This window comes from Hyperolius riggenbachi, chromosome 10 (genome assembly GCF_040937935.1).
Source record: "Hyperolius riggenbachi isolate aHypRig1 chromosome 10, aHypRig1.pri, whole genome shotgun sequence".
NCBI classification, from domain to species: domain Eukaryota; kingdom Metazoa; phylum Chordata; class Amphibia; order Anura; family Hyperoliidae; genus Hyperolius; species Hyperolius riggenbachi.
In genome coordinates, this window is record NC_090655.1 from 279,483,800 (window position 1) to 279,511,705 (window position 27,906).

Genomic DNA, 27,906 nt, shown 5'->3' on the forward strand with positions numbered 1-27,906 from the left:
GAATAAAGAGGACCTGTACATCTCTTGGGTGGGTTCCTGTTACTGGATACATCTGTAGGAAACACACACACTGACTGAATACATTGTCTCTATGTGTTTATCAGATGATGGGGGATCTAGGTGGACAATCCTGGGAATAAAGAGGACCTGTACATCTCTCTGGTGGGTTTCTGTTACTGGATACATCTGTAGGAAACACACACACTGACTGAATACATTGTCTCTATGTGATTATCAGATGAGGGGGGGGGGATCTAGGTGGACAATCCTGGGAATAAAGAGGACCTGTACATCTCTCTGGTGGGTTTCTGTTACTGGATACATCTGTAGGAAACACACACACTGACTGAATACATTGTCTCTATGTGATTATCAGATGAGGGGGGGGGGGGATCTAGGTGGACAATCCTGGGAATAAAGAGGACCTGTACATCTCTCTGGTGGGTTTCTGTTACTGGATACATCTGTAGGAAACACACACACTGACTGAATACATTGTCTCTATGTGTTTATCAGATGATGGGGGATCTAGGTGGACAATCCTGGGAATAAAGAGGACCTGTACATCTCTCTGGTGGGTTTCTGTTACTGGATACATCTGTAGGAAACACACACACTGACTGAATACATTGTCTCTATGTGTTTATCAGATGATGGGGGATCTAGGTGGACAATCCTGGGAATAAAGAGGACCTGTACATCTCTCTGGTGGGTTTCTGTTACTGGATACATCTGTAGGAAACACGCACACTGACTGAATACATTGTCTCTATGTGATTATCAGATGATGGGGGATCTAGGTGGACAATCCCGGGAATAAAGAGGACCTGTACATCTCTCTGGTGGGTTTCTGTTTCTGGATACCTCTGTAGGAAACACACACCCTGACTGAATACATTGTCTCTATGTGATTATCAGATGATGGGGGAACTAGGTGGACAATCCTGGGAATAAAGAGGACCTGTACATCTCTCTGGTGGGTTCCTGTTACTGGATACATCTGTAGGAAGCACACACACTGACTGAATACATTGTCTCTATGTGATTATCAGATGATGGGGGATCTAGGTGGACAATCCCGGGAATAAAGAGGACCTGTACATCTCTCTGGTGGGTTTCTGTTTCTGGATACCTCTGTAGGAAACACACACCCTGACTGAATACATTGTCTCTATGTGATTATCAGATGATGGGGGAACTAGGTGGACAATCCTGGGAATAAAGAGGACCTGTACATCTCTCTGGTGGGTTTCTGTTACTGGATACATCTGCAGGAAACACACACAGTGACTGAATACATTGTCTCTATGTGATTATCAGATGATGGGGGATCTAGGTGGACAATCCTGGGAATAAAGAGGACCTGTACATCTCTTTGGTGGGTTTCTGTTACTGGATACATCTGTAGGAAACACACACACTGACTGAATACATTGTCTCTATGTGTTTATCAGATGATGGGGGATCTAGGTGGACAATCCTGGGAATAAAGAGGACCTGTACATCTCTTTGGTGGGTTTCTGTTACTGGATACATCTGCAGGAAACACACACAGTGACTGAATATATTGTCTCTATGTGATTATCAGATGATGGGGATCTAGGTGGACAATGCTGGGACTAAAGAGGACCTGTATATCTCTCTGGTGGGTTTCTGTTACTGGATACATCTGTAGGAAACACACACACTGACTGAATATATTGTCTCTATGTGATTATCAGATGATGGGGATCTAGGTGGACAATGCTGGGACTAAAGAGGACCTGTATATCTCTCTGGTGGGGATCTGTTACTGGATACATCTGTAGGAAACACACACACTGGCTGAATACATTGTCTCTATGTGATTATCAGATGATGGGGGATCTAGGTGGACAATCCTGGGAATAAAGAGGACCTGTACATCTCTCTGGTGGATTTCTGTTACTGGATACATCTGTAGGAAACACACACACTGACTGAATACATTGTCTCTATGTGATTATCAGATGATGGGGAATCTAGGTGGACAATCCTGGGAATAAAGAGGACCTGTACATCTCTCTGGTGGGTTTCTGTTACTGGATACATCTGTAGGAAACACACACTGACTGAATACATTGTCTCTATGTGATTATCAGATGATGGGGGATCTAGGTGGACAATCCTGGGAATAAAGAGGACCTGTACATCTCTCTGGTGGGTTTCTGTTACTGGATACATCTGTAGGAAACACACACTGACTGAATACATTGTCTCTATGTGATTATCAGATGATGGGGGATCTAGGTGGACAATCCTGGGAATAAAGAGGACCTGTACATCTCTCTGGTGGGTTTCTGTTACTGGATACATCTGCAGGAAACACACACACTGACTGAATACATTGTCCATGATTCACAAAGTTTTTTTTCCCTGTTTTCACCTTATCTATGTTACATGTTTAAGCTTCCAAAGAGCAAAAACATTATATAATTAAGGTAAGAAAAGTAATATTGAAATAAAGTTTATCGGGAACAACTTGATTTGGGTGATTATTTTGCTTGTTAATGTGCTGAAGGGTTATTTTTATCAATTGGGTGACAAAAAGACATTTATGAGAAGTTTTTATGAGAAGTTTTGTGAATAGAGCCCAATGTCTCTACAGTGTCTCACATTTTTGTAAATATATTATTATATTTTTTAATGGCAACAAGAGTGAGCACACCGCTAAGTGAAGAATGCCACACTTCTCCCAAATTAGACATCTCCCCTCCCTGGGGTCATGTGACTGGTTAGTGTTACAAGGTCTCAGGTGTGACTGGGGAGCAGGAGGTGTGTTACATTTGGTGTTATGATGGCCACACAACATATTCACACTTTGAGCAGAATGTTGACATTCTTCTCTTACGGATGCATTCTTTGTTTTCAGCGCCTGCATGCGTTCATCAGATGATGTGTAAGGTGGGGGGAGGGGGCTTTAACTAGGTGGACCACAAGTATTGCTCTCTCCTGTACAAGTAATGAAAGTCTCCTCTTACCCGGTGATGTGAGGGGTGGCTGATTCTCCATCATGGCGTCCTTGTAGAGGTCCTGGTGTCCTTCTATACACTGCCCCTCCTCCATGGAGAAATAGATGAGACAATGAGCCTCCTTATAGGAACCTGACACACAGAATGATACAGTCACCACCATACAAATCACTAGCTGTCACTGGATACTGTCCCATAATTCCTGCTAATGCTCAACTCACCCCGACAGCAGATCAGTGAGGATGTTGTGGGCTTCTCGTGTCTCTCAGATATCAGGGGGTGAGGTGGGGGCACCGCGATGGTCAGCAGACTTCACAGAAGGGAGACTCTGTATGGAGAGACTGAAGGTAAGGTCATGTGACACTCCCATAATCCTCCTCACCTCTGCAGTCATGTGACACTCCCAGAATCCTCCTCACCTCTCCAGTCATGTGACACTCCCAGAATCCTCCTCACCTCTCCAGTCATGTGACACTCCCAGAACCCTCCTCATCTCTGCAGTCATGTGACACTCCCAGAATCCTCCTCACCTCTCCAGTCATGTGACACTCCCAGAACCCTCCTCATCTCTGCAGTCATGTGACACTCCCAGAATCCTCCTCACCTCTCCAGTCATGTGACACTCCCAGAATCCTCCGCACCTCTCCAGTCATGAGACACTCCTAGAATCCTCCTCACCTCTCCAGTCATGTTACCCTCCCAGAATCCTCCTCACCGCTCCAGTCATGTGACACTCCCAGAATCCTCCTCACCTCTCCAGTCATGTGACACTCCCACAACCCTCCTCACCTCTCCAGTCATGCAGTCTGCTGTCAGTAAAGCAGGGGGTGTCTATCCACTTGGTGTGACAGGCAGGAAATCGGAAAATTGTATACTTACCTTCCGTAATTTTCCTTTCCTGGATCAAACGATGGCGGCATACCTAGGGTATAGGCTCCGCCCCGAACCCTGATAGGACAGTTCACTTAATAAAAGCTCAGAACCCACCCCCTCCAGCCATTCTGGTGAAAATCAGTCCTCGAATGGACAAGAGGGAGGGATTCATATGCCGCCATCGTTTGATCCAGGAAAGGAAAATTACGGAAGGCAAGTATACAATTTTCCGATTTCCTGGACCAAACATGGCGGCATACCTATGGGATATAACAAATCACACAAGAGGGAGGGAATTCTGCAAAAAATACAAAATTTATTAATTTATACTGCAAGAACTGCTCTCCCAAAATCAACTGGAGTTAGAGAAGCAGGATCAACATGGTAATGATGCATGAAAGTATGAACAGAAGACCAACTGGCCGCTTTACATATAGATTCAACAGACACTTTTGAAAAACACGCCCAGGAGGCTGACATGCCCATGGTCGAATGTGCCTGTATCTCATTAGGCACTGGTAAACCCTTCAAGGTATAACATTTTTTAATGATCTTAACCAACCAAGAAGAGATGGTTCTAGCTGACACTTCTCTGCCCTTCCTAGGACCTGCATAGTTTATAAACAGGCGATCCGAATTCCTGAAAGTTGCAGAGGCGTTTAAGAAGGCCCTGATAGACTGACCCACGTCCAGGGGATGACATATTCCTTCAGCAAGGAAATTAGGCAACACTACCTCTTGATTTACATGAAAGGAGGAAGACACCTTGGGAATAAACTGCAGCACGGGCCTGATGACCACCCTGTCTGGGAAGAATTCTAATAAGTTGCTTGAACAGCCCAAGGCTTGCAGATCTGAGACCCTTTTCCCAGAAGCTATCGCTGTCAGGAAGACTGTCTTTAATGTTAGGTTTTCCAACGAAACATTCTCCAGCGGATGAAAAGGAGGTGATGATAGAACCTACAGCACTAAAGAAAGGTCCCATTTGGGGAAGAACGGCTTTCTTGGAGGCCTCATTTTAAATACTGCCTGAATGAACTGTATTATCAGAGAATGTGTTGCCCATCGACTTCCTGTCAACGCAGATAGTGCTGACACTTGAACTTTGACTGCAGATACACTCAGCCCTTTCTCCACTCCAGATTGCAGAAAGTCTAATATGTGCTGCACTTCTGGAGATAAGACGCTAAATCCTCTTTCCGAGGCAAAAGCTGCGAATCTTTCCCAGATCCTATAATATGTCGAGTTGGTAGAAGCCTTTCTTGCTTTCAGGAGTGTGTCTACCACTCCGCTAGAGCAGCCTAAGTCTATATACCTCTTCCTTTCAGTTTCCATGCAGTTAAATTCAACCTGTCTACTCCTGGATGAAGTAGATTCCCCTGCGACAAGAGGTTGTGAGACTTCGGTAGTGTCATCGGCTCTTCCACACTCATTGACACCGCTAGGGCAAACCATGGCCTCCTCGGCCAGTATGGTAGAATAGCGATGATCATGCAAGATTCCTTGTAAAGCCTCTGGAGAAACCTGGAAATCAGGGGAAAGGGAGGAAATGCGTAACCCAGGGTGAAGTTCCAACTCTGGACCAGACAATCCACTCCTACTGCAGCTGCATGATGATGGCGTGAGAAGAACCTCTCCACTTTCCTGTTCTGGAATGATGCCCATAGGTCTATTTGAGGCCTGCCCCACTTCTTGGTTATCTGAAGGAACACCTCTTTGTCCAGAGACCATTCGTGGGGATCCATGAAACGCCTGCTTAGGCGGTCTGCTAAGGCATTCTTCTCCCCTGGAAGATAGGATGCTGTCAGGTTGGCTAAATTCTTTTGTGCCCATAACATCATACGCTCCGTTTCCCTCAACAGAGACAAACTTCTTGTTCCTCCTTGTCTCCTGATGTGTGCTACTGCCGTTACATTGTCTATTTTTAGTAATACCGACTTTCCGTAGATCAGGTGCCGAAAGGCTTTTAGGGCCAAGAAAGCCGCCCTGAGTTCCAGGAGATTCGATGGTACGCCTATTTGCCTTGAATCCCATTTGCTCTGACACTGGAATTCTCCGCAATGGGCTCCCCAACCATCTAAACTTGCATCGGTCGTGACAACTACCGGAACTTCCGGCTGGATCTGAAGGCTGTTCCTCAAATTCATTTCTTTGGTCCACCACAGGAGTGGCCTCTTTACTTCTGACGGCAACCTGAACAATTGGAGAAGGGATACCTTGTTCCAAACTTTTAGAAAGAAGAACTGGAAGACTCTCAGATGCCAGTGAGCCCACTTTACCATTGGGATTGTGGAGGATAGGGTTCCCAAAAGACTCAAGCATTCTCTCGCCGACAGGTGGGATGCTGCCAATGCTTTGTAGACCTTCCGCTGGATCAGCGACCGTTTCTGGTCTGGTAGACATACTTGGTTTCTGAGGGTTAGGAATCTTGCCCCCAGGAATACCATGTCCTGCGAGGGTATAAGCTGACTTTTCCTGAAGTTGATTACCCAACCTAGGTGTTGTAGAAATTCCAGCAGTCGTTTCTGATGTTGAACCAACACCTCCCTGTTCTGATGTAACAACAGGATATCGTCCAAATAATGGTATACTTGTAGGCCCTGGATTCTCATGTGTGCTATTGCTGGTAATAGAACCTTTGTGAAGGTCCTTGGAGCTGTTGACAGCCCAAAAGGAAGACATCTGAACTGGTAATGGTTTCCTTTTACACAAAATCTGAGAAACCTTTGATAATCTTCTCTTATAGGATTGTGCAGGTAGGCATCGGAAAGGTCTATAGTGGACATCCAGTCGCCCACAGCTACCATCGGTATGATAGACTGGAGGGACTCCATTTTGAAGCGCCTGATCCTTATATAGTTGTTCAGAAACTTTAGATCTAGGACTGGTCTCCATCCTCCTGCTGCCTTTGGTACCAGAAAAAGAGGTGAGTAAATTCCGCCGAAGCGTTCCCTGCTTGGGACAGGAATCACTGCCTGCTCCTTCATTAGGGACCGAACATACTCCCTTAGAGAAGACGACTTGTTTTTTCCCCGAGGCATTCTTGTGATCACAAACCTGTTCTGTGGAGGCCTTCTGCAGAATCTCCAGAAGTGTCCCCTCCTTAGAGTCCTTATTACTCAAGGGTCTACGATACTTCCCACCCAAGACCTCCAAAAGAGCTGAAGCCTGGCCCCCACTGGATGATCCTGAGTGGACGTCCCATCAAAATCGCTTCTGGGCTTGCTGGGAATCGGAAGAGACCTTGGACTTGTTCCCCTTCAAGAAGGAAGACTGAGTACCCCTCCAGTTCTTTCCAAACTGCCTCCCTGGCTTATAAGACCTTGCCTGTTGGTATCTGTTAGAAAAGTTTCTTCTAGAAGACGGTTGTCTAGGTCTTTGTCTTTTATCCTGCGGGATTAGACCCGACTTTCCCCCTGTCACCTTGGAAATAGCCGAGTCCATCTGAGGTCCAAAGAGATGAGTTCCATCAAACGGAATCTTGCACCAATTTGATTTAGACGCTGGATCAGCTGCCCATGGTTTCAACCATAAAGCTCTCTTAGTAGTTATGTTCCACAGCATTGCTCTAGCAGATGATCTAATAACATCAATAGCAGCCTCTCCCATAAAGTCTCCAGATAACTTTAACTCATCTAGGGCCTTTATTATCTCCTGTTTATCTGTGTCGTTGTTCAGGGCCGTCTCAATGTTCTCTACCCACACTTTCGTGGCTTTTGCTAGAGATGTCAACGCCACCGCAGGCCTACAGGCTGCTCCTGCCGCCAGGAAGGCCTTCTTGATGTCTACGTCCATCTTTCTCTCCAGTGGATCCTTGAAGGCTATGGCGTTCTCTAATGGCAGAGTCACATGCTTTGCTAGGCGTGCAACAGATGCATCTACTATGGGAGCTGAATCGAATAATTTCAAGTCTTCCTGCCCCAACGGATACAGCTTTGAAAACCTATTGTTTAAGGAAGGTTTCTGCTCCACCTTGTTCCACTCGTTCAACACCACATCCTTTATGACCTTCATTAAAGGAAAAACTTGCGGTTTCTGATCCAAGTGCGGATAATATTTGTCCGGTTCTTGCGAAGCGCCGTCTTCGTCCTGCCAGTCTATTGCCGATTTTATGGCTGTAAGAAATGCTGGAACAAGAGAGAAATCAAAGCCAATAGGAGGTGCATCTGCCTGGGGAGTTACATCGGCTGCTAGAACCTGAGCAGCTGCAGAAGAACTTGGAAGCTGAGAGGCCATATTCTGAAAGGTTTCCTGAACCGCCTGCTGGATAAAAGCTAGCACTTGCTGGTTATCAGACTCCTTTTCCCGGCCTAATTCCAGAAAACATGCCTCACAGACCTTCTTATCTGGTAATGCTGGTTTTGTACATGACCAACATTCCGCTTGCCCAGGCCTTTGAAACGGAGTAACTCCGTCTGACTCAGGAGACATGGTCCATACCCTGCGAGGCCCTCTTGGGGACCTGTAACCATAATAGTCATTCTGGGGATCATGTCTATATGCATAATAAGACGGTGAACGTCTCCTCTTGTCCTGTCTGTGCACAGATCTGGACCTGGACCTTCTAGACTGACGTCTGGGAGATCGTCTCCTTGACTCCCCATAACGCCTCCTGGGACTCCTGCTACGGGATCGACTTTTTTCATGGTAATCCCTTGAGGATCTCCTCCGAGATGCAGACTGGTCTCCTCTCTCGTATGAGTCTCTCCTCTTAGATGCCAACTTATCCCTTCTCTCCTGTGATCTTGGGCGAGCATTCGATTTGATAGAAGAGGACCGTTGCTCCTGAATCTGAGCACTTCCTCCTTCCCCCGGTCTGTGGAGACATAAGAGTAAAATATGTTCCCCTCAGCAAAATATCCGATCCGAATGGACGGAAAAACAGCACTCTTTTAAAGACCAGGGGAGCCCTGTGCAGGGGAAACCAATACACCCTAGGTGAGGAGAACAGAGAAAGCTGCCTTTAGCAACTTGTTACCTGTCTTCAACCACCTCCTCCTCTATCTCCACCACTTGCCCACTAGCTTCCATCTCTATTTAAGAGAAATAAGCATAGGCCATATTAGCATGCACAAAAGCATATACTGACATTCTAAAAACCTGCATTGGTTGTCATGGTGCCTCTCATACCTGGTCCCAGAAGAGGATTCCCTCGTCCAATGTCCAGCTGGCCCTGGTACTCCACAAATCCAATGCCAATCCGAGGTTCCCGGCTGCAAATGAGTGGTCCCAGCGCACAGAACGCTACCCACCGCTGCACACACCGGCAATGGAGTCCACCAGCGCTCCTTTAGCTTCCGGGTGACGTCACGACGCCGAATGCGTCCTCCCCGGCCAATCAGTGCTGCCGCCCATACTCTCGCGAGACACAAGATCTTCTCTTCCTGCTTCCTCCTATGTGCGCCCGAGTGGTCCCAGTGTGAACGGAGGCACCGGCGGCAATGGCGGCAGCGTGACTCCTAAGAGAGAGCCTCCAGCCATATGTGGGGAGAGAGGGTGCTCCTATGTCCTATTTAAGGACTTTGAGCAGCATCTGCGGGAGAGGCTGAACCCGCAACACCCCTGCACAGGTACCCTTTTTAAAAGTTATACCTAAGGGGGAAAGAAAAAAGGAAAAAAATAACAAAAGAAAAACAAATAGTGAACATGTCCGTTCGAGGACAGAAAAAAAGAATGGCTGGAGGGGGTGGGTTCTGAGCTTTTATTAAGTGAACTGTCCTATCAGGGTTCGGGGGCGGAGCCTATACCCTAGGTATGCCGCCATGTTTGGTCCAGGAAATGCACAGATTGCCCTCTACACTAATGCACTTCCTAACAGCACATTTTACTGAAATACTAATACACAGCCTGGTGTTATGCCATCTCCACAACTACCTCATCCTCCACTACACTATAGTTCCTCCACACTACATTACTTACCCTCCCCTCCCCCACCTTGGCCTCCCCACTACAGTACCTGTCCTCCCCTCACCCTAACACATGACCTACCCTCCCCCACTATGTAACTATGTGCTCCTCCCTCACCCCAATACCTGTCCTCTCCTCCCCCACTATGTGCTCCTCCACTTCCCCAATACCTGCCCTCGCCCACTATGTGCTCCTCCCCCAACACCTGTCCTCCCCACTATGTGCTCCTCCCTCACCCCAATACCTGCCCTCCCCACCCCAATACCTGTCATCCCCCCCACTATGTGCTCCTCCCTCACCCCAATACCTGTCCTCCCCTCCCCCACTATGTGCTCCTCCCCAATACCTGTCCTCCCCTCCCCCACTCTGTGCTCCTCCCCTCCCCCTGGTGGCTGCAGCTCTCAGGCACTGGGTGTGACAGGAGGAAAGCCCTTTACAAATGTTTCAATTATTATTAATTATAGTTACAGACGGGAAAATGGACATAACATATAAATACAGTAACCTTTCCCCTCCTCTGCAGCCAGCACAAGCTCCGCTCTCACCACTTCCGCTCTGTCACCACTTCCGGTCTCTTTTTTTCCCCTAGGAAAACAGACGGCAGGGATTCCTAGTGACGTCACTACCCCACGTGACCTCCTGTGGGTGATTGTAGCTCTGAGGCTGCTGGACAATATGCTCCACGCTGCAACTTTCGGCCTATCTCATCACTTCCTTCCGGTTTCTGCGTTCCAGCTGGTGGGAGGGGAGCTCGCCATCTTGTGGCCAGTCAGCTAACTGCAGCCCCATTTATCAATCACACGAAGGGAGAGCAGCCAGGGTGTATCCGGGAGAGGAAGGGGTGTGGCTAGGTATAAGGGCGGGGACAATATCATCTGGGCATGGCCAGGATTTTGGAGGCGTTTTCCCAAACTTGTTTATTTATGTAAAACTGTCTTACCTTCTGTCGTGCTGTACAATGTAAGGGATTAGATAGTGAGCTCCTATGAGGACTGTCAGTGACTCAAGTATTATTGTTATATTGGTCCCATGTTGCGCTGGGAAGATGACAGACTTTCCATGACAGAAAGCCGCTGGTCTAAGGGCTGCCTAACCCTGGCGAAAAGGAGTAGTTCATATTCCCATACAGAGACTAACCTGAGAATACTGCACAGATCTAACTGGACACCTACAATCCTCCGCTCCATCTGTCCCGCCCAATCAGAACGATGTTTTAGAAACTGCGGTCAGGTTGGCACACACATTCATACATTTTGGTTTTGTCCTATCGTTAGGAAATTCTGCTCGTAAGTCTCGGCCCTTATTAACCTCCCTGGCGGTATCCCCGAATCAAGCTCAGGAAAGAAAACAGCAGCTCAGAGCAGTAACCATGAGCCTGACTTGTGGTAGCTGCCACAACCCTTCAGGATCTACCCTCAGAGAACGCCTCAACCAACAGGTAGTGGACTACCTGGCATTAACTGCTGATATTGACACTCTGAGCGATAAACCCCTGGACTACTGGGTGCGCAGGCTTGACCTGTGGCCTGAGAGGTGACAATTTGCCATTGAACTTCTGGCTTGCCCCTCCTCCACCGTCCTGTCAGAAAGGACCTTCATTGCAGCGGGAGGGATTGTCACTGAGAAGTCACCCAGGTCACCAAAGTGTTGACTACCTGACCTTTATTAAGATGAATGAGGCATGGATCCTGGAGGGTTACTGCATGCAGGAAGACTAGTGACTCAGTCCCCACACAGCTGTCTTTCCTCTCTGCAGGCCGCATGACTCCCCACACAGCTGTCCTTCTCCGCCACCACCAACTAGGGTCCAAACCGCAATGCCTTAGCCCTCCTGGCAGTACGCAGTTTCTGAAGCTGCGTCCGCAGAAGTGATTTTTTTTAAATTAAAGTTGTTTCACTAGGCTAGCTACCATTGTCCCCCAAGTCCCCCCGCACCCTTCTGATCCCCCCAATCACCGCCACTATATGTTACCTAGCCGCGATCCCGTGAGAGCCGCAGCCTCCCCAATGAGCTTCAGTCGTTGCTATGGCAACGATCGGACATGACGTCTGACGTCATGCGCAATCCAAATCCTCCCCATAGCGGAGCCTGGAGCCGATTGGAGAGGCTGTGCCATCGCAGGATCCAGAGGGGGGGATGTATACGTGTAACGGCGGCGATCAACAAAGAGTGGAGGGACTTGGGGGACAATAGTAGCTAGCGAAGTGCTAGCTACATAGGGTACAACAAATTTCATTAAAAAAAAATACCTCCTAGAACAGAGAAATCCTCGAGTGTAGGTCGGGGTTCCCGCCAGGAGGGTTAACATTTTATACAGGTAGCAGCTGCTACAAAACCTAATTTTATTTAGGCATGATTAAATGCCAAATTTTTCTTGCCTCTGGTGCTACACAGTAGCTGCAAAAAAAAAAAAAAAAAAAAAAAACATGTGCATGTCAATTCCCTTCATGATCGTTACCTTGTCGTGATGAAGGGGCTTGCGTATCACAATGAAGCAATGACCTATATGAGTGTGTTGCCACACCCAAGGTGATAAGGTCATTGCTTCATTGTGGACTGACTAAATTTATTCAGCTGGATAAGTTTTAGCAAAACTTTTTTTTATACTGTATATATGGTCACCTCAGGTGATCAATGAAGCCTATTAGGCCAATACTGGGCCCACACTGCAGAATCAGTGGGGGTGTTTTTTGTCACTTTACTGTCATTGAACTACCTCAGCCTGACCATAGAGGCTGGAAAACCGCCATCGCCTGCATTCCCACGACCGTGCGCACAAAAACGGCGACCACTACGCAGCAGTACACAAAGACTGCTGCCGAGAGGACTAACATTGATGTCCTGAGGGTGTCAACTATTGACAATGCTCTTTGCGGTTGTTTGTTGTGTGTTAAACGGGGAGTTTGGTCTGTCCATGTGAAGTGGGCCTAACCCTTACACTACCTGATGGACATGTACACACACCGGACGTTCTACAGCAGCACTTTATTCCCCAAATGTAGGAATGTAATGTGATTTCTGCCCTGTAGAGATTAAAACATAACTTTGCATCAACTACGCAACATTTGGTGGGACTTTTGCCATGGATTCCCCTCTGGCATGCCACAGTCCAGGTGTTAGGCCCCTTGAAACAACTTTTCCATCACTTCTGTGGTCAGAAACAGTCTCTATAGGTTTTAGAATTCGGCTGCCCATTTTAATCTATTGAGCTTTGCCGGCTTGCAAACTTTTGCGTTCACGAACCAAAAATGTGATGTTCGGGCCATCACTGCTTGCAATGTTACAGAGAGCTCTGGCTGCAAACACTGAGCTTACCTCAGCAATTTATTTTCTTATGGTTAATTTGCACTTAATAGTACATCTTACATTACATGCAAAGGAATGAATCAGAAGACAGCTGATATTCAGCACATTATCCAGAGGAATAACTTTATTAACACTTTAATCACAGGAAAGATACTTGGAGATGCATCAGATTTCCATTCTAATCGGATTTATTTTGTTACATAACACAGAATTGCTTCGAGCAACAGCTTCCCACATTTGTCTAAAGCATATTGTTGTATCACATAACAATAACCTGTCCCCCTCTCCATCCCAGAATTCCTGGATTTCACCTCAAGGCCAAACACCTGTATCCAATCATCTCCTAATTTACATTTGGGGTGCAGCACTGAGGCATTGGGGTGTCTATAGCAGTGATTGTAACATATAACAATAACCTGTCCCCCTCTACACCCCAGAATTCCAGTATCTTACCTCCAGCCCAAACACCTGTATCCAATCATCTCCTAATTTACATTTGGGGGGCAGCACTGAGGCATTGGGGTGTCTATAGCAGTGATTGTAACACATATAACAATAACCTGCCCCCCCCTCTCCACCCCAGAATTCCTGTATCTCACCTCAAGCCCAAACACCTGTATCCAATCATCTCCTAATTTACATTTGGGGGGCAGCACTGAGGCATTGGGGTGTCGATAACAATAACCTGTCCCCTCTCCACCCCAGAATTCCTGTATCTTACATCTAGTTTCGTTTGTGGTGAGGTATAATATGATCATATGCCAACAAAAACAAATAACTGTTTTCAGCACTTGTGTTATCAGGAGTAGTTGTTCAGCCAGATATAATGATTTTTACTTTAAAGGGAACCAGAGATGAAGCTGAATAAAAAATAGGAAACGGTTTTATACATACCTGGGGCTTCCTCCAGCCCCATAAGCCTGGATCGCTCCCACGCCACCATCCACCGCTGTCTCTATCGCCGGTACCGGGTCCCGTCACTTCTGGCAGACGCGGCCAATTGTCCGCATCACAGGGGCTCCCCTCCATACCCTTACACATGTGGCTGCGCAGTATGCAGCTGCACGCGTAAGTATATGGAGGGAACCCTTGTGATGTGGACACTAGGCCGCGTCCGCTGGCCGACTGGCGGTAATGACAAGACCCGGTACCGGCGGATACCGGCAGCGGAAGACGGTGGCGTGGGAGTGATCCGTGCGTATGGGGCTGGAGGAAGCCCCAGGTATGTATAAAAGCTTCCCCCCCAATGTCTCTGGTTCCCTTTAATTTACTCTTCAGGAGAGCCGTGGCTGCATAGGACAGATCCTGCTTTGTTTACATAGATAAAGCACCTGGTCTATTAACAATTGCAGTGAAGTTATAACTAAGCTTAGTATTATATGTAATGTAGAAGATACAGACGACTGGGTCTCCACCTGGATTTATGTAATTATAGCTTGGTTTATTTGCAACACAGCCACTAAACAGCACAACATTTCGGCACGCAGGCCTTTATCAAATGCCCATGTTTATGTCATGTCACCTCAGTTAAGGGACTTTACCTCTTTACAAACTAAAGCACTGATTAAAGAGAACCTGTACTGACAAAAAAGGGTCCCTGGGGGGTGCTTACCTCGGGAGGGGGAAGCCTCGGGATCAGATTGAGGCTTCCCCCCTTCCACAGTGGTCTTTCTAGGCCGCACCAGCACAGACACAGTAGCGGCTCTCTGCTCGGATCAGGCGGAACTAGTTGATCCCAGTTGGGTCCGCTTTACTTCCCAGGCACAAGTCACCTGCGCAGTAGAGCGGATCCAACTGGGATCGGCTATTTCTGCCGGGAAAGGTAAATATTGCAGACGCTACTGGGCTACAGCCCAACAGTTTGTTGGATGTGGCTTCGGAGGGGCCTAGAGAGACCACTGTGGGACTGAGGAGGATAGGGAAAGCCTCAACTGGATCCAGAGGCTTCTCCCTCCCGAGGTAAGTACCCCCCAGAGGCCATTTTTTCAGTACAGGTTCTCTTCAACATGAAAAAGCCCCCAGGATTTTGTGTAAATATGCTGCCATGTAAACTTCCCAAGAAATAAGACTTTGTAAAAGAACACTTATAACCAAAACATTTCCCACACTCCGCACATGAAAAGGGCTTCTCACCAGCATGAGATCTTATGTATGACAAGCTCTGATTTCTGTGCAAAATATTTCCCACACTCAGCACATGAATAACTCTTTCTATCACGTTGCACAAGGTATGTTTTACTAACAAAACATTTGCCACACTAAGCACATGAATAGAGCTTTGCACCACCGTGAGTTCTTTCATGTATGACAAGATTTGATTTCCATGCAAAACATTTCCCACATTCAGCACAGGAATGGCGATTTTCACCTGTGTGAGATCTTTCATGTTGGACAAGGTATGATTTACTACCAAAACATTTCCCACACTCAGCACATGAAAAGGGCTTCTCACCAGTGTGAGATCTCTCATGTGTAACCAGATATGATTTATGTGGAAAATATTTCCCACAATATGCACATGGATACAGCTTCTCACCAGTGTGAGATCTCTTATGTGTGACAAACTCCAATTTAGACCGACAACATTTCCCACACTCAGCACATGAAAACATGTTCTTACCACAGTGGGATTTCTTATGTATTGCAAGATATGATTTCTGTGCAAAACATTTCCCACACTCAGCACATGAATAAGGCTTCTCACCAGTGTGAGTTACCTGATGTCTGATAAGGTCTGCTTTAATTAAAAAACATTTCCCACACTCAGGACATGGATAGGGCCTCTCACCAGTGTGAGATCTTTCATGTGTGACCAAGTCTGCTTTATATCCAAAACATTTCCCACACTCAGCACATGAATGCGGCTTCTCACCAGTGTGAGAAATCTGATGCCTGCCAAGATGCGATTTATGTGCAAAACATTTCCCACACTCAGCACATGAATAGGGCTTCTCACCAGTGTGAGATCTCTCATGACTGACAAGATGTGATTTAAGTGCAAAACTTTTCCCACACTCAGAACATGAATAAGGTTTCTCTCCAGTGTGAGATCTCTCATGTCTGACTAGATGTGATTTATATGCAAAACATTTCCGACATTCAGTACATGAATATGGCTTCTCTCCAGTGTGAGATCTCTCATGACTGACAAGATGAGATTTCTGTAAAAAACATTTCCCACACTCAGCACACGAATAGGGCTTCCCAGCAGTGTGAGATCTTTCATGACTAACAAAATATGATTTATGTGCAAAACATTTCCCACACATGGAACAAGAATAAGGCCCTCCAGCAGGGGTAGAGCTGTGCTGGGTATGAGGCCCCTCAGAGTTATACAGGTGAGGAGAGTCTGGGGGAATATTTGGGGTCACCAGGATATCTGCAGGAGACTCTTGTCCAGTGACGTCATCATCCGTTGTACAGTCTGTGGATACAGAGCGACAAGTCTCTGAGAGGTTCCTGATGCCAGGACTCCGCGCTGCAAATAGAGAAACATCATCACTTCCTGTTATAGAATTCTGAGGGGAGGAGCAATTATCATTAGGGAGGGTCAGTGAGCTGCTGATAATACAAAGTTGGTGCAAGGTCTATGCAGAATAGCCCATATGCAGCAGCTGCATAACTTTGTATATAATTAGCATACAATTTGTATCGTCTCAGAGTTATTGGCATGTCACTGACCATTACTAATTATCAGCCTGACAGAGAACTGCAGAAGGTTGTACTCATTCCAGGTGACCAAAGAACAATAACTTTGCCTAGCATGAAAATTTTATGTGGTTTGGAATTCAGCCAATCAAATGCATTTCCTGACAAATCTGATTATTTGCATACAATTTGCATTGCATTTGCATACAAGTCAGAGTTATCTGCATATCATTGACCCTCCCTACAGCTAAAGCATTGGCCACACATGGAAAGCAGGGCTGTGGAGTCGGTCCAAAAATCCACCGACTCAGACTCCTCAGTTTAGGATTCCACCGACTCCGACTCCTCGACTCAGACTCCTCTAATTTGCATATTACAATTTTGTTGATTAAAAGTATGTAACATGAAATTCGTATCTTAACTGCCAATGCTTAGGAATTTTACAAGACAACTGAAGTGATAAGGATATGTAGACTACTATATTTATTCCCTTTAGACTAAAACTAGTCCTTGGTAAGAGTACTTGTAAAAGGTACAAACCGGAACAAAGAACATCTATCAGGCACTAGGCAATGTAAGTGTGGGTACATGTAAGAGTGATGTGCAGGTACTCTGCAGGGGAATGAGGAGATTCTTCCTCTATTACACATTCTTCATGCACAATCTGAACAAGGTTTATGGGTGACAGACAACACCTCTGTGTTCAATGTGCACAACATTCTCAGTGGATTCTCTGCAGCTCTGTGGGGAGTGCATATGTAGAGTATAGTACTACTGTGTAACAAAGTAAACCTGAGACAGATGAAATTAAAGTTTTATACATACCTGGGGCTTCCTCCAGCCGCCTTCAGGATAATCAGTCCCTCGTTGTCCTCCTCCACCACTTGAGCCAGTCGGGCGTAGTGCGCATGCACACACTCCGCCGCCAGGAGCATACTACACCCGTGCAGCACTATTGCGCAGGTGCAGAATGTTCCTGGCTGTGGGAGCGGCATGCGGCCGGACAGCGCTGACTGGCTGAATTACCAGGACTCATAGCAGAAGATCCGGGTGGTGGAGGACAGCGAGGGACTGATTAGCCTGAAGGGGGCTGGAGGAAGCCCCAGGTATGTATAAAACTTTACTTTTAATCCGTCTCAGGTACCCTTTAATTTGTAGTCACCAAACCAAATTTTAACAACATATCAAATTTATTTGATTTCATCAGCAAAGGGAGTGCATACATTTGCATAAATCAGCATCAATGCAGAATTATTTCCATCTCATTGACCATCTCTATTAGTGACACAGCTACACATCAGGCTTTATTCTTACATCATAGATGTTATTTAGTATATATAAGAGATTCCTGTGTACACATCATATATACAGTCACAATCATATATGTATATCTGACTTTAAAAATATGGGGACTGCTTTATTGAAGCAGCACAAGCAACTATATTTTGATTGGTTTATTTCATTTTTGTGGACTAAGCACAGCTATTACTGTATATATACATTTTTTTTAATGACTATTATCTGAGAAATAGAACATTTTATCATAGTTTCTATTTTAATTACAGTTACAAATTAATTAGGAGTCGGAGTCGGTGCATTTTTTCCCGACTCCGACTCCAGGCACCCAAAATTGCCCGACTCCACGACTCCGACTCCACGACCCCGACTCAACAGCCCTGATGGAAAGCAGTAAATTGTAGAGCTTGATGAGACAATGGAAGCAATGTGTTACTCCTGTGACAACAGACCTCTATGTACTTATAGCAAGAAATCTGTGTTATGTTTGTAGAGCAATGTGGTGTCACTTACACATTCTTATTATCATTGTATCCTCGTGTCACTCACATGCCCCTTGTAATGTCCCTTTATCTCTTTCTTGTCCCCAATTGTGCAAATATATTGTGAAGTTACACAACACTAAATTATAGGAGCTGCGAGGTGGAGAAATTATCCATTTATGTCATGGAGATCCCAAACCACTAAAACTTCTGTAGGTGGATATACAGAATATACATATATACTCCTATACATAAGGCACCCCTACTGTGACGAATCTGTGTACAGTAATGTACAGTGACCATTATCAGCTTATTACAGGCCAGTAACACTAAGTCACCCCTACTGTGACCAATCTGTGTACAGCAATGTACAGTGACCATTATCAGCTTATTACAGGCCAGTAACACTAACTCACCCCTACTGTGACCAATCTGTGTACAGTAATGTACAGTAACCACTATCAGCTTATTACAGGCCAGTAACACTAAGTCACCCCTACTGTGACCAATCTGTGTACAGCAATGTACAGTGACCATTATCAGCTTATTACAGGCCAGTAACACTAACTCACCCCTACTGTGACCAATCTGTGTACAGTAATGTACAGTAACCACTATCAATACCAGTACCCTTAGGCTGCGCTTCACAATCCTTTCGGACAAAAGGCTGTTACACAATCCAATAGTTCAAGTCTCAGGTGGTGCGCACTATTTAGACAACCACGTCCATATACTTCAATATTCCCTATAGTTGCGCTCAGTCCCTTGATCCTTACATCCAGATTCCAGGGGCCAATCAGATATTGCACCTTAATGAACAGAGGATATATATAGTGTAATATGTTCTGACAAAAAAGATTAGCACCCTTTTAGTGACAGTCACACTCTGGGAGCAGTGTATATGTATAAATCGAGGTTAGATGCCCGACACCACCTATATCAAGCACTCCCCCCCTAGTTATCCCTGCTCACCAGCAGCAAAACACAGCAGGTATCACATCCAGTTCACCACACTGCTAAATGCTCAATGTTGCCGTCATCAAGGTTAATATACTTTGGACATAATCTAGGGCTCAAACAAGAAGGATCATGTGTAAAACCGTATTATTTAATACAACTTTTAAAACCAGTAATGCCCGTACATGAGAAAACAAGTAAACAGCATAAATATCACCATCTCTGGATCAGGAAGATAGCAGCGTCCCGCATCCCCTCTCCGTATGCTCCTCTTGGTGTGTAGGCCTTGGCTCCGCCCTCCGCCAAGGCCTACACACCAAGAGGAGCATACGGAGAGGGGATGCGGGACGCTGCTATCTTCCTGATCCAGAGATGGTGATATTTATGCTGTTTACTTGTTTTCTCATGTACGGGCATTACTGGTTTTAAAAGTTGTATTAAATAATACGGTTTTACACATGATCCTTCTTGTTTGAGCCCTAGATTATGTCCAAAGTATATTAACCTTGATGACGGCAACATTGAGCATTTAGCAGTGTGGTGAACTGGATGTGATACCTGCTGTGTTTTGCTGCTGGTGAGCAGGGATAACTAGGGGGGGAGTGCTTGATATAGGTGGTGTCGGGCATCTAACCTCGATTTATACATATACACTGCTCCCAGAGTGTGACTGTCACTAAAAGGGTGCTAATCTTTTTTGTCAGAACATATTACACTATATATATCCTCTGTTCATTAAGGTGCAATATCTGATTGGCCCCTGGAATCTGGATGTAAGGATCAAGGGACTGAGCGCAACTATAGGGAATATTGCAGTAACCACTATCAGCTTATTACAGGCCAGTAACACTAAGTCACCCCCTACTGTGACCAATCTGTGTACAGTAATATACAGTGACCAGTATCAGCTTATTACAGGCCAGTAACACTAAGTCACCCCTACTGTGACCAATCTGTGTACAGTAATGTACAGTAACCACTATCAGCTTATTACAGGCCAGAAACACTAAGTCACCCCCTACTGTGACCAATCTGTGTACAGTAATGTACAGTGACCATTATCAGCTTATTACAGGCCAGTAACACTAAGTCACCCCTACTGTGACCAATCTGTGTACAGTAATGTACAGTAACCACTATCAGCTTATTACAGGCCGGTAACACTAAGTCACCACTACTGTGACCAATCTGTGTACAGTAATATACAGTGACCATTATCAGCTTATTACAGGCCGGTAGAATGAATATAAAGGCTCGTACACACGTCTGATCGAAGGCAACGACGGGTCTGTCGTCACCTCCTGCTGGGCGGGTTTTCAGCAGTCAGTACTGCGTGTGTACAGTCTGTCGGTGGACTGATAAGGCTGTTTCTGAGCGATCTGCCCAGCGGGAGGTGACGGACCAGTCGTTGCCTTCGATCAGACGTGTGTACGAGCCTTTAACCACACACACTGAAGATTTCTATCACTTGAATTGATTGGTGATTACAGCTACAGGTGACAATTTAGTGACTATCAGAGATGGAAAGTCCTCGGCTGATCAGCATTGTATTGCTGCTGTGAGATGAAGCCGGATGCTCCTCCCTCCATCACCCCCTCCCCTCTCCACAGGACAGGAAACTGGAGATGGTCAATTTCGAGTTGAAGCAGAATTATGAAAATTTTGTATGTTAACTTATGCAGCTTAAAAATGGACCAATCAAACTTTACCTCAGCGGGATTTGAATGGTTCATGTGCAAACTGCATACATTTGTATTCAAAATTTGCATAATACTGCATCAACTAGAAATTATTTGCATCTCACTGACCATTCCTACAGGAAACTCCAACGCCATCACAATCAAGAATGACAGTTTAAAGGAGTACAGTATGAGGGTAGGGGGGGGAAGAACGAGTTGAGCTTACCCGGGGGGCCCAGTACGGTTTGCGCCTGCGCAGTACGCTCCTGGAGACATCAGCGGGAGCGAGGACACGGCAATGCAGGCGCAGTGGTTTTTCCGACTTCAAAGTCTGAAATTCCAGAAGTGAACTGGAGGCGGGCCGGAGCATCGGTGAGTGGCTGCGCGGGCACAGGATGTCTGCGGGGGACCATTAGAAGCCTCGGGTAGGTTCAACTCATTTCTCCCCTGACCCCCCCTACAGTATTCCTTTAAGACAGCAAAAATCTATCAAGTACATCACATAACCCCTAACATACACATTTATTCTATTTTACTGCTAATTACTAGTGATGTAGCAAAATCAAATTTTGTGTTCGCCAATGCAAATTTAACACAAATGTTCGTGAACCAGTGGTTTGTGGCAGACTCCGTATACTTAAATGGCAGGCAAACGGCCGATGACTTTGGCAATAAATAGTAAAGCCCCCTTTCCCACTGTCCTCCTTAACATACCCTGCAAATTTGGTGTGTCTAGAATGTGCGGGGCCTTTGCTATCAACCGCTAAAGTCGGCAGCCAGTAACTTTAATGTAAAAAATGTGAACATGAAAGTTTTACAAACAGCCCATGTTCACCAAGAACATTCCACCGGCGAACTATTCAGGCCATCTCTACTGATTACTCACCTGTTCTGCCCTCTGTAACAGTGTCTTCCTCTTTACTTGTCCTCATCGTGTCACCCTTCTCCATAGACTGCTGATCACTCCTCACATATGTCTCTTCTTCTTCCTCTTTACTTGTCCCCATCATGTCACCCTTCTCCATAGACTGCTGATCACTCCTCACATACGTCTCTTCTTCTTCCTCTTTACTTGTCCTCATCATGTCATCCTCCTCCACAGACTGCTGATCACTCCTCACATACGTCTCTTCTTCTTCCTCTTTACTTGTCCTCATGTCACCCTCCTCCATAGACTGCTGATCACTCCTCACATATGTCTCTTCTTCTTCCTCTTTATAGGTCCTCATCATGTCACCCTCCTCCATAGACTGCTGATCACTCCTCACATACATCTCTTCTTCTTCCTCTTTACTTGTCCTCATCATGTCTCCCTCCTCCATAGACTGGTGATCACTCCTCACATACGTCTCTTCTTCTTCCTCTTTAATTGTCCTCATCATGTCACCCTCCCCCATAGACTGCTGATCACTCTTCACATATGTCTCTTCTTCTCTCTCTTTAACTTCAACACTTACATGTATCCGTTCTACACCCTAGGTTCACAAAATGAGAGCTGAATTAAATTGTGAACAGCATATACAAAAGAAAATGTGTAATACAGTTCAGAGTCTCTGGGGACCCTCAGTGCCACATACCTGATAATACTGTGGGATGGTGGGATCTTCCTTTGAACGATCCTGGGAATAAAGAGGACCTGTACATCTCTCTGGTGGGTTTCTGTTACTGGATACACCTGTAGGAAACACACACACTGACTGAATACATTGTCTCTATGTGTTTATCAGATGATGGGGGATCTAGGTGAACAATCCTGGGAATAAAGAGGACCTGTACATCTCTCTGGCGGGTTTCTGTTACTGGAGACATCTGTAGGAAACACACACACTGACTGATTACATTGTCTCTATGTGATTATCAGATGATGGGGGATCTAGGTGGGCAATCCTGGGAATAAAGAGGACCTGTACATCTCTCTAGTGGGTTTCTGTTACTGGCTACATCTGCAGGAAACACACACACTGACTGAATACATTGTCTCTATGTGATTATCAGATGATGGGGGATCTAGGTGGGCAATCTTGGAAATAAAGAGGACCTGTACATCTCTCTAGTGGGTTTCTGTTACAGGATACATCTGTAGGAAACACACACACTGACTGAATACATTGTCTCTATGTGTTTATCAGATGATGGGGGATCTAGGTGGACAATCCTGGGAATAAAGAGGACCTGTACATCTCTCTGGAGGGTTTCTGTTACTGGAGACATCTGTAGGAAACACACACTGAATGATTACATTGTCTCTATGTGTTTATCAGATGGGGTGCTGAGTTCATTGAGGGAGCCATGAATGCCAAAAGATCATAGAGAAAAGGGACACTGAGAGCCCAATATAGTGTAGTATGTACACTCACCTAAAGGATTATTAGGAGTACCATACTAATACAGTGTTTGACCCCCTTTCTCCTTCAGAACTGCCTTAATTCTATGTGGCACTGATTCAACAAGGTGCTGAAAGCATTCTTTAGTAATGTTGGCCCATATTGATAGGATAGCATCTTGCAGTTGATGGAGATTTGTGGGATGCACATCCAGGGCAGGAAGCTCCCGTTCCATCACATCCCAAAGATGCTCTATTGGGTTGAGATCTGGTGACTGTGGGGGCCATTGTAGTACAGTAAACTCCTTGTCATGTTCAAGAAACCAATTAGAAGTGATTTGAGCTTTGTGACATGTTGCATTATCCTGCTGGAAGTAGCCATCAGAGGATGGGTACATGGGGGTCATGAAGGGATGGACATGGTCAGAAACAATGCTCAGGTAGCCCGTGGCATTTAAACGATGCCCAATTGGCACTAAGGGGCCTAAAGTGTGCCAAGAAAACATCTCCCACACCATTACACCACCACCACCAGCCTGCACAGTGGTAACAAGGCATGATGGATCCATGTTCTCATTCTGTTTTACGCCAAATTCTGACTATCGAGACTCATCAGACCAGGCAACATTTTTCCAGTCTTCAACTATCCAATTTTGGTGAGCTTGTGCAAATTGTAGCCTCTTTCTCCTATTTCCTATGAGTGGTACCCGGTGGTGTTTTCTGCTGTTGTAGTCCATCCACCTCAAGGTTGTGAGTGTATTGGCTTCACAAATGCTTTGCTGCATACCTCGGTTGTAACGAGTGGTTATTTCAGTCAACGTTGCTCTTCTATCAGCTTGAATCAGTTGGCCCATTCTCCTCTGACCTCTAACATCAACAAGGCATTTTCCCCCACAGGACTGCCGCATACTGGATGTTTTTCCCTTTTCACATCATTCTTTGTAAACCTAAGAAATGGTTGTTCGTGAAAATCCCAGTAACTGAGCAGATTGTGAAATACTCAGACCGGCCCGTCTGGCACCAACAACCATGCCATGCTCAAAATTGCTTAAATCACCTTTCTTTCTTTCCCATTCTGACATTCAGTTTAGAGTTCAGGAGATTCTTGGCCAGGACCATACCCCTAAATGCATTGAAGCAACTGCCATGTGATTGGTTGATTAGATAATTGCATTAATGAGAAATTGAACAGGTGTTCCCGGCCGGGACTTGAAGTGGATGCAATTACGCAGAGGTTTGGAGAATTGTGTGGTTCCATCTGCTTCCCCTCTCTCTCGAAGTATTCTGGAACTATTGACGCCGATGAACTTAACTGTGAGTTAACTATTGCACACTGCAGAGGAAACGTTATGAGCAAAGGACTATTTGGAAGAATATACGTTATTTTTAGTCTGCTATCCTGCTGAAAAGCAAGGCATGTATTGAAACATCACCGCTTGAGGACTTTTTATAAAAAACTTTTTTAGCACCATTTTTAAGATTGATGCGCATCAATAGAGAATTTAGTGTTCATATCAGTGCACGCATACGATAATCTACAGTGGGGCATTCTGGTCAGTATTCCCTGAGACTTGTGAATGTGGTCAGGTGTGTGGCTGGGAGAGTGACTGCTGGTCTATCGCTGCGTGCAGATTTGTTTAACTTTGCAAACTATTTTATTAAAGAGTGCATTTATTTTTTATGCAGAGGCGCAGAAGTTTTATTTTTATATTTTTATATGTTCCTAATAATCCTTTAAAGCGGAATATAACCCTGCATTTCAACTTTGCTCTAAAACATTATTTACAGTATATTATATGCAATCAGCATTTTTTTTTTTACTAGACCAGCATTGGAAAGGTTACACAGAGCTTTAAAGTTCCTGGACAGAACTGCAGAGGCATCCGCTGACATAGATACATTTATGTAAACAAAATGTATCTAAGTGTGGCATGTGACTCACTGTCTCTGACTGAGAAGGAGCTGGAGGACAGCCAAAGAGTGTGTAACATTTATCACTTGTTACATTCTATTTAGTTAAATGTATCTATCTGAACTTCTGCATATCTCTCCCGGAACCTTAAACCTCTGTGTTTAACCCTTCCAATGCTGGTCTAGTAAAAAAAAAAAAATGCTGGTTGCATATAATATGCTGTAAATAATGTTTTAGAGCAAAGTTGAAATGCAGGGTTATATTCCGCTTTAAGTGAGTGTATAATGAAGGGTAATTGAACAGTAAGTAAACAATAATACTCGCAAACCAGGGTCACCGAATAGGCAACCACTGTAAATGCAGGTGAGGAGATTAAGATCTGTCCCCACGCAGGATTAAGATGTCGCTCTCTGTAGATCGGAAGATTAAGGGTACAGCAATCCTCCACCCGGGGTGGACACACGTATCGTAGAAACAGGAAACAGAGGTGCCAGCAGGAGAACAGCACCCCTCCACCCGGGGGACACACACGTATCGCAGAAACAGGAAACAGAGGTGCCAGCAGGAGAACAGCACCCCACCACCCGGGGTGGACACACGTATCGCAGAAACAGGAAACAGAGGTGCCAGCAGAAGAACAGCACCCCTCCACCCGGGGGGGGACGCACGTATCGCAGAAACAGGAAACAGAGGTGCCAACAGGAGAACAGCACCCCTCCACCCGGGGGACACACACGTATCGCAGAAACAGGAAACAGAGGTGCCAGCAGGAGAACAGCACCACTCCACCCGGGGTGGACACACGTATCGTAGAAACAGGAAACAGAGGTGCCAGCAGAAGAACAGCACCCCTCCACCCGGGGTGGACACACGTATCGCAGAAACAGGAAACAGAGGTGCCAGCAGAAGAACAGCACCCCTCCACCCGGGGTGGACACACGTATCGCAGAAACAGGAAACAGAGGTGCCAGCAGAAGAACAGCACCCCTCCACCCGGGGGGGACACACGTATCGTAGAAACAGGAAACAGAGGTGCCAACAGGAGAAAATATGCTGAAATCTTTAAAGCGGAATGAAACCCAGCATTTCTTCTTTGCTCTAAAAAATTATTTACAGCATATTATATACAACCAGCATCTTTTTTTTTACTAAAACAGCATTCAAAGGGTTACACACAGGGCTGGAAAGTTCAGTGCAGAGAAATCTGGACGCATCCGAAGTTGTAGATAATGTTATCTTGTGTTTACTTAAATGTATCAAGTGAGGAATGTGACACATTCTCTGACTGTGGAGAAGCTGCTGGACACAGAGACACACTGAAAGCATTTCTGCCGTTAATACAGCAATGAATAAAACCAGTTATGAATAAAATGAAAAGGCAGCTCTCAAAGCAAAAAACTGTATTTTTGGGAACTTGTAATTTCTAAATGAATAATAATACTTATGCACAAATGCAAATATGATAACCGTATGGCATATAAAAAGTAGGAAAACATGTTTTTATTGAATATTATGTCAGGGTTTTATACTGCTTTAACATTTCTAAGGAGGCAGTGGTGGACTTACCTCCCTGAAGTAGACATAAAACTGTCAATTTTCAAACACAATAAATGTATTCACCTACTCCAGACTACAAAGCTTCATATTCTGGAGTATGTGAATAAATGTAATCTGTTTGAAAATCGACAAGTTTATGTAACAAATTACAGTAAAATACGAACCAACAGTAGGAAGTCCTTACCCTTGCTAATCTTACAATCTAGTGACGACTAAGAAGGTGGATAAGGGAGTAATATAGTTGTTATGCTAACTGAAAAGTATGTTCAAGAAGCGATGAAACAACCTAATGATACTTCCACTTTTGTATAATTAACCACTTCGCCATATCTGGACGGATATATCCGTCCAGATAAGCACTGCTGCTGCAGCCGTGTGGTGTGCGCGATCGGGCGCGCGCCCGCGCACGCCCCTGCTGCCCCCCCCCCCCCCCCCCCCGATCAGTGAATGGGAATATAATTCCCATTCACCGATCTAAGTCCCCAGCCGAAATACCGACGCTTTTTCATCAGAGAGCGTGGTATTTCTGCCCCCAGGAAACATCACCTTCTTCTTTTAGTTCCTGGATGCGAGATCGTTCGCATCCAGGAATTTTTTGAATGTGGCCATCTTGTGACCAAATAGTAAACTGCACCCACATACCTTTATTAAATAAAAAAATACATTATATTACATCTAAAATTAGCTATTTACCTCACAAACTAAAATTACCCAAATACATTTTTGTACTAAAAAATAAATAAAAAAAATTACAATTAAAAAAAAAAACAACTACATAAATAGTTACCTAAGGGTCTGAACTTTTTAAATATGCATGTCAAGAGAGTATCTTATTAAATTTTTTAAAATTATAAGCTTGTAAATAGTGATGGACGCAAATTGAAAAAATGCACCTTTATTTCTAAATAAAATATCGGTGCCATAAATTGTGATAGGGACGTAATTTAAACGGTGTAATAAGCGGAACAAATGGGC

General features: G+C 45.2%; 1 protein-coding gene across 1 annotated transcript in view; it reads right to left on the bottom strand.

Annotated features, from left to right (window-relative positions):
* The window catches only part of LOC137537240 (zinc finger protein 83-like), a 63,802-nt gene that overhangs the window by 17,711 nt on the left and 18,185 nt on the right, over nucleotides 1-27,906 (bottom strand). Inside the window, exons 3-4 of the mRNA XM_068259333.1 lie at nucleotides 22,717-22,814; nucleotides 22,026-22,614 (exon numbers count right to left, since the gene is read on the bottom strand). Coding sequence (XP_068115434.1) covers nucleotides 22,026-22,614; nucleotides 22,717-22,814 — 687 coding nt within the window. The remainder of the gene's footprint in view (nucleotides 1-22,025; nucleotides 22,615-22,716; nucleotides 22,815-27,906) is intronic.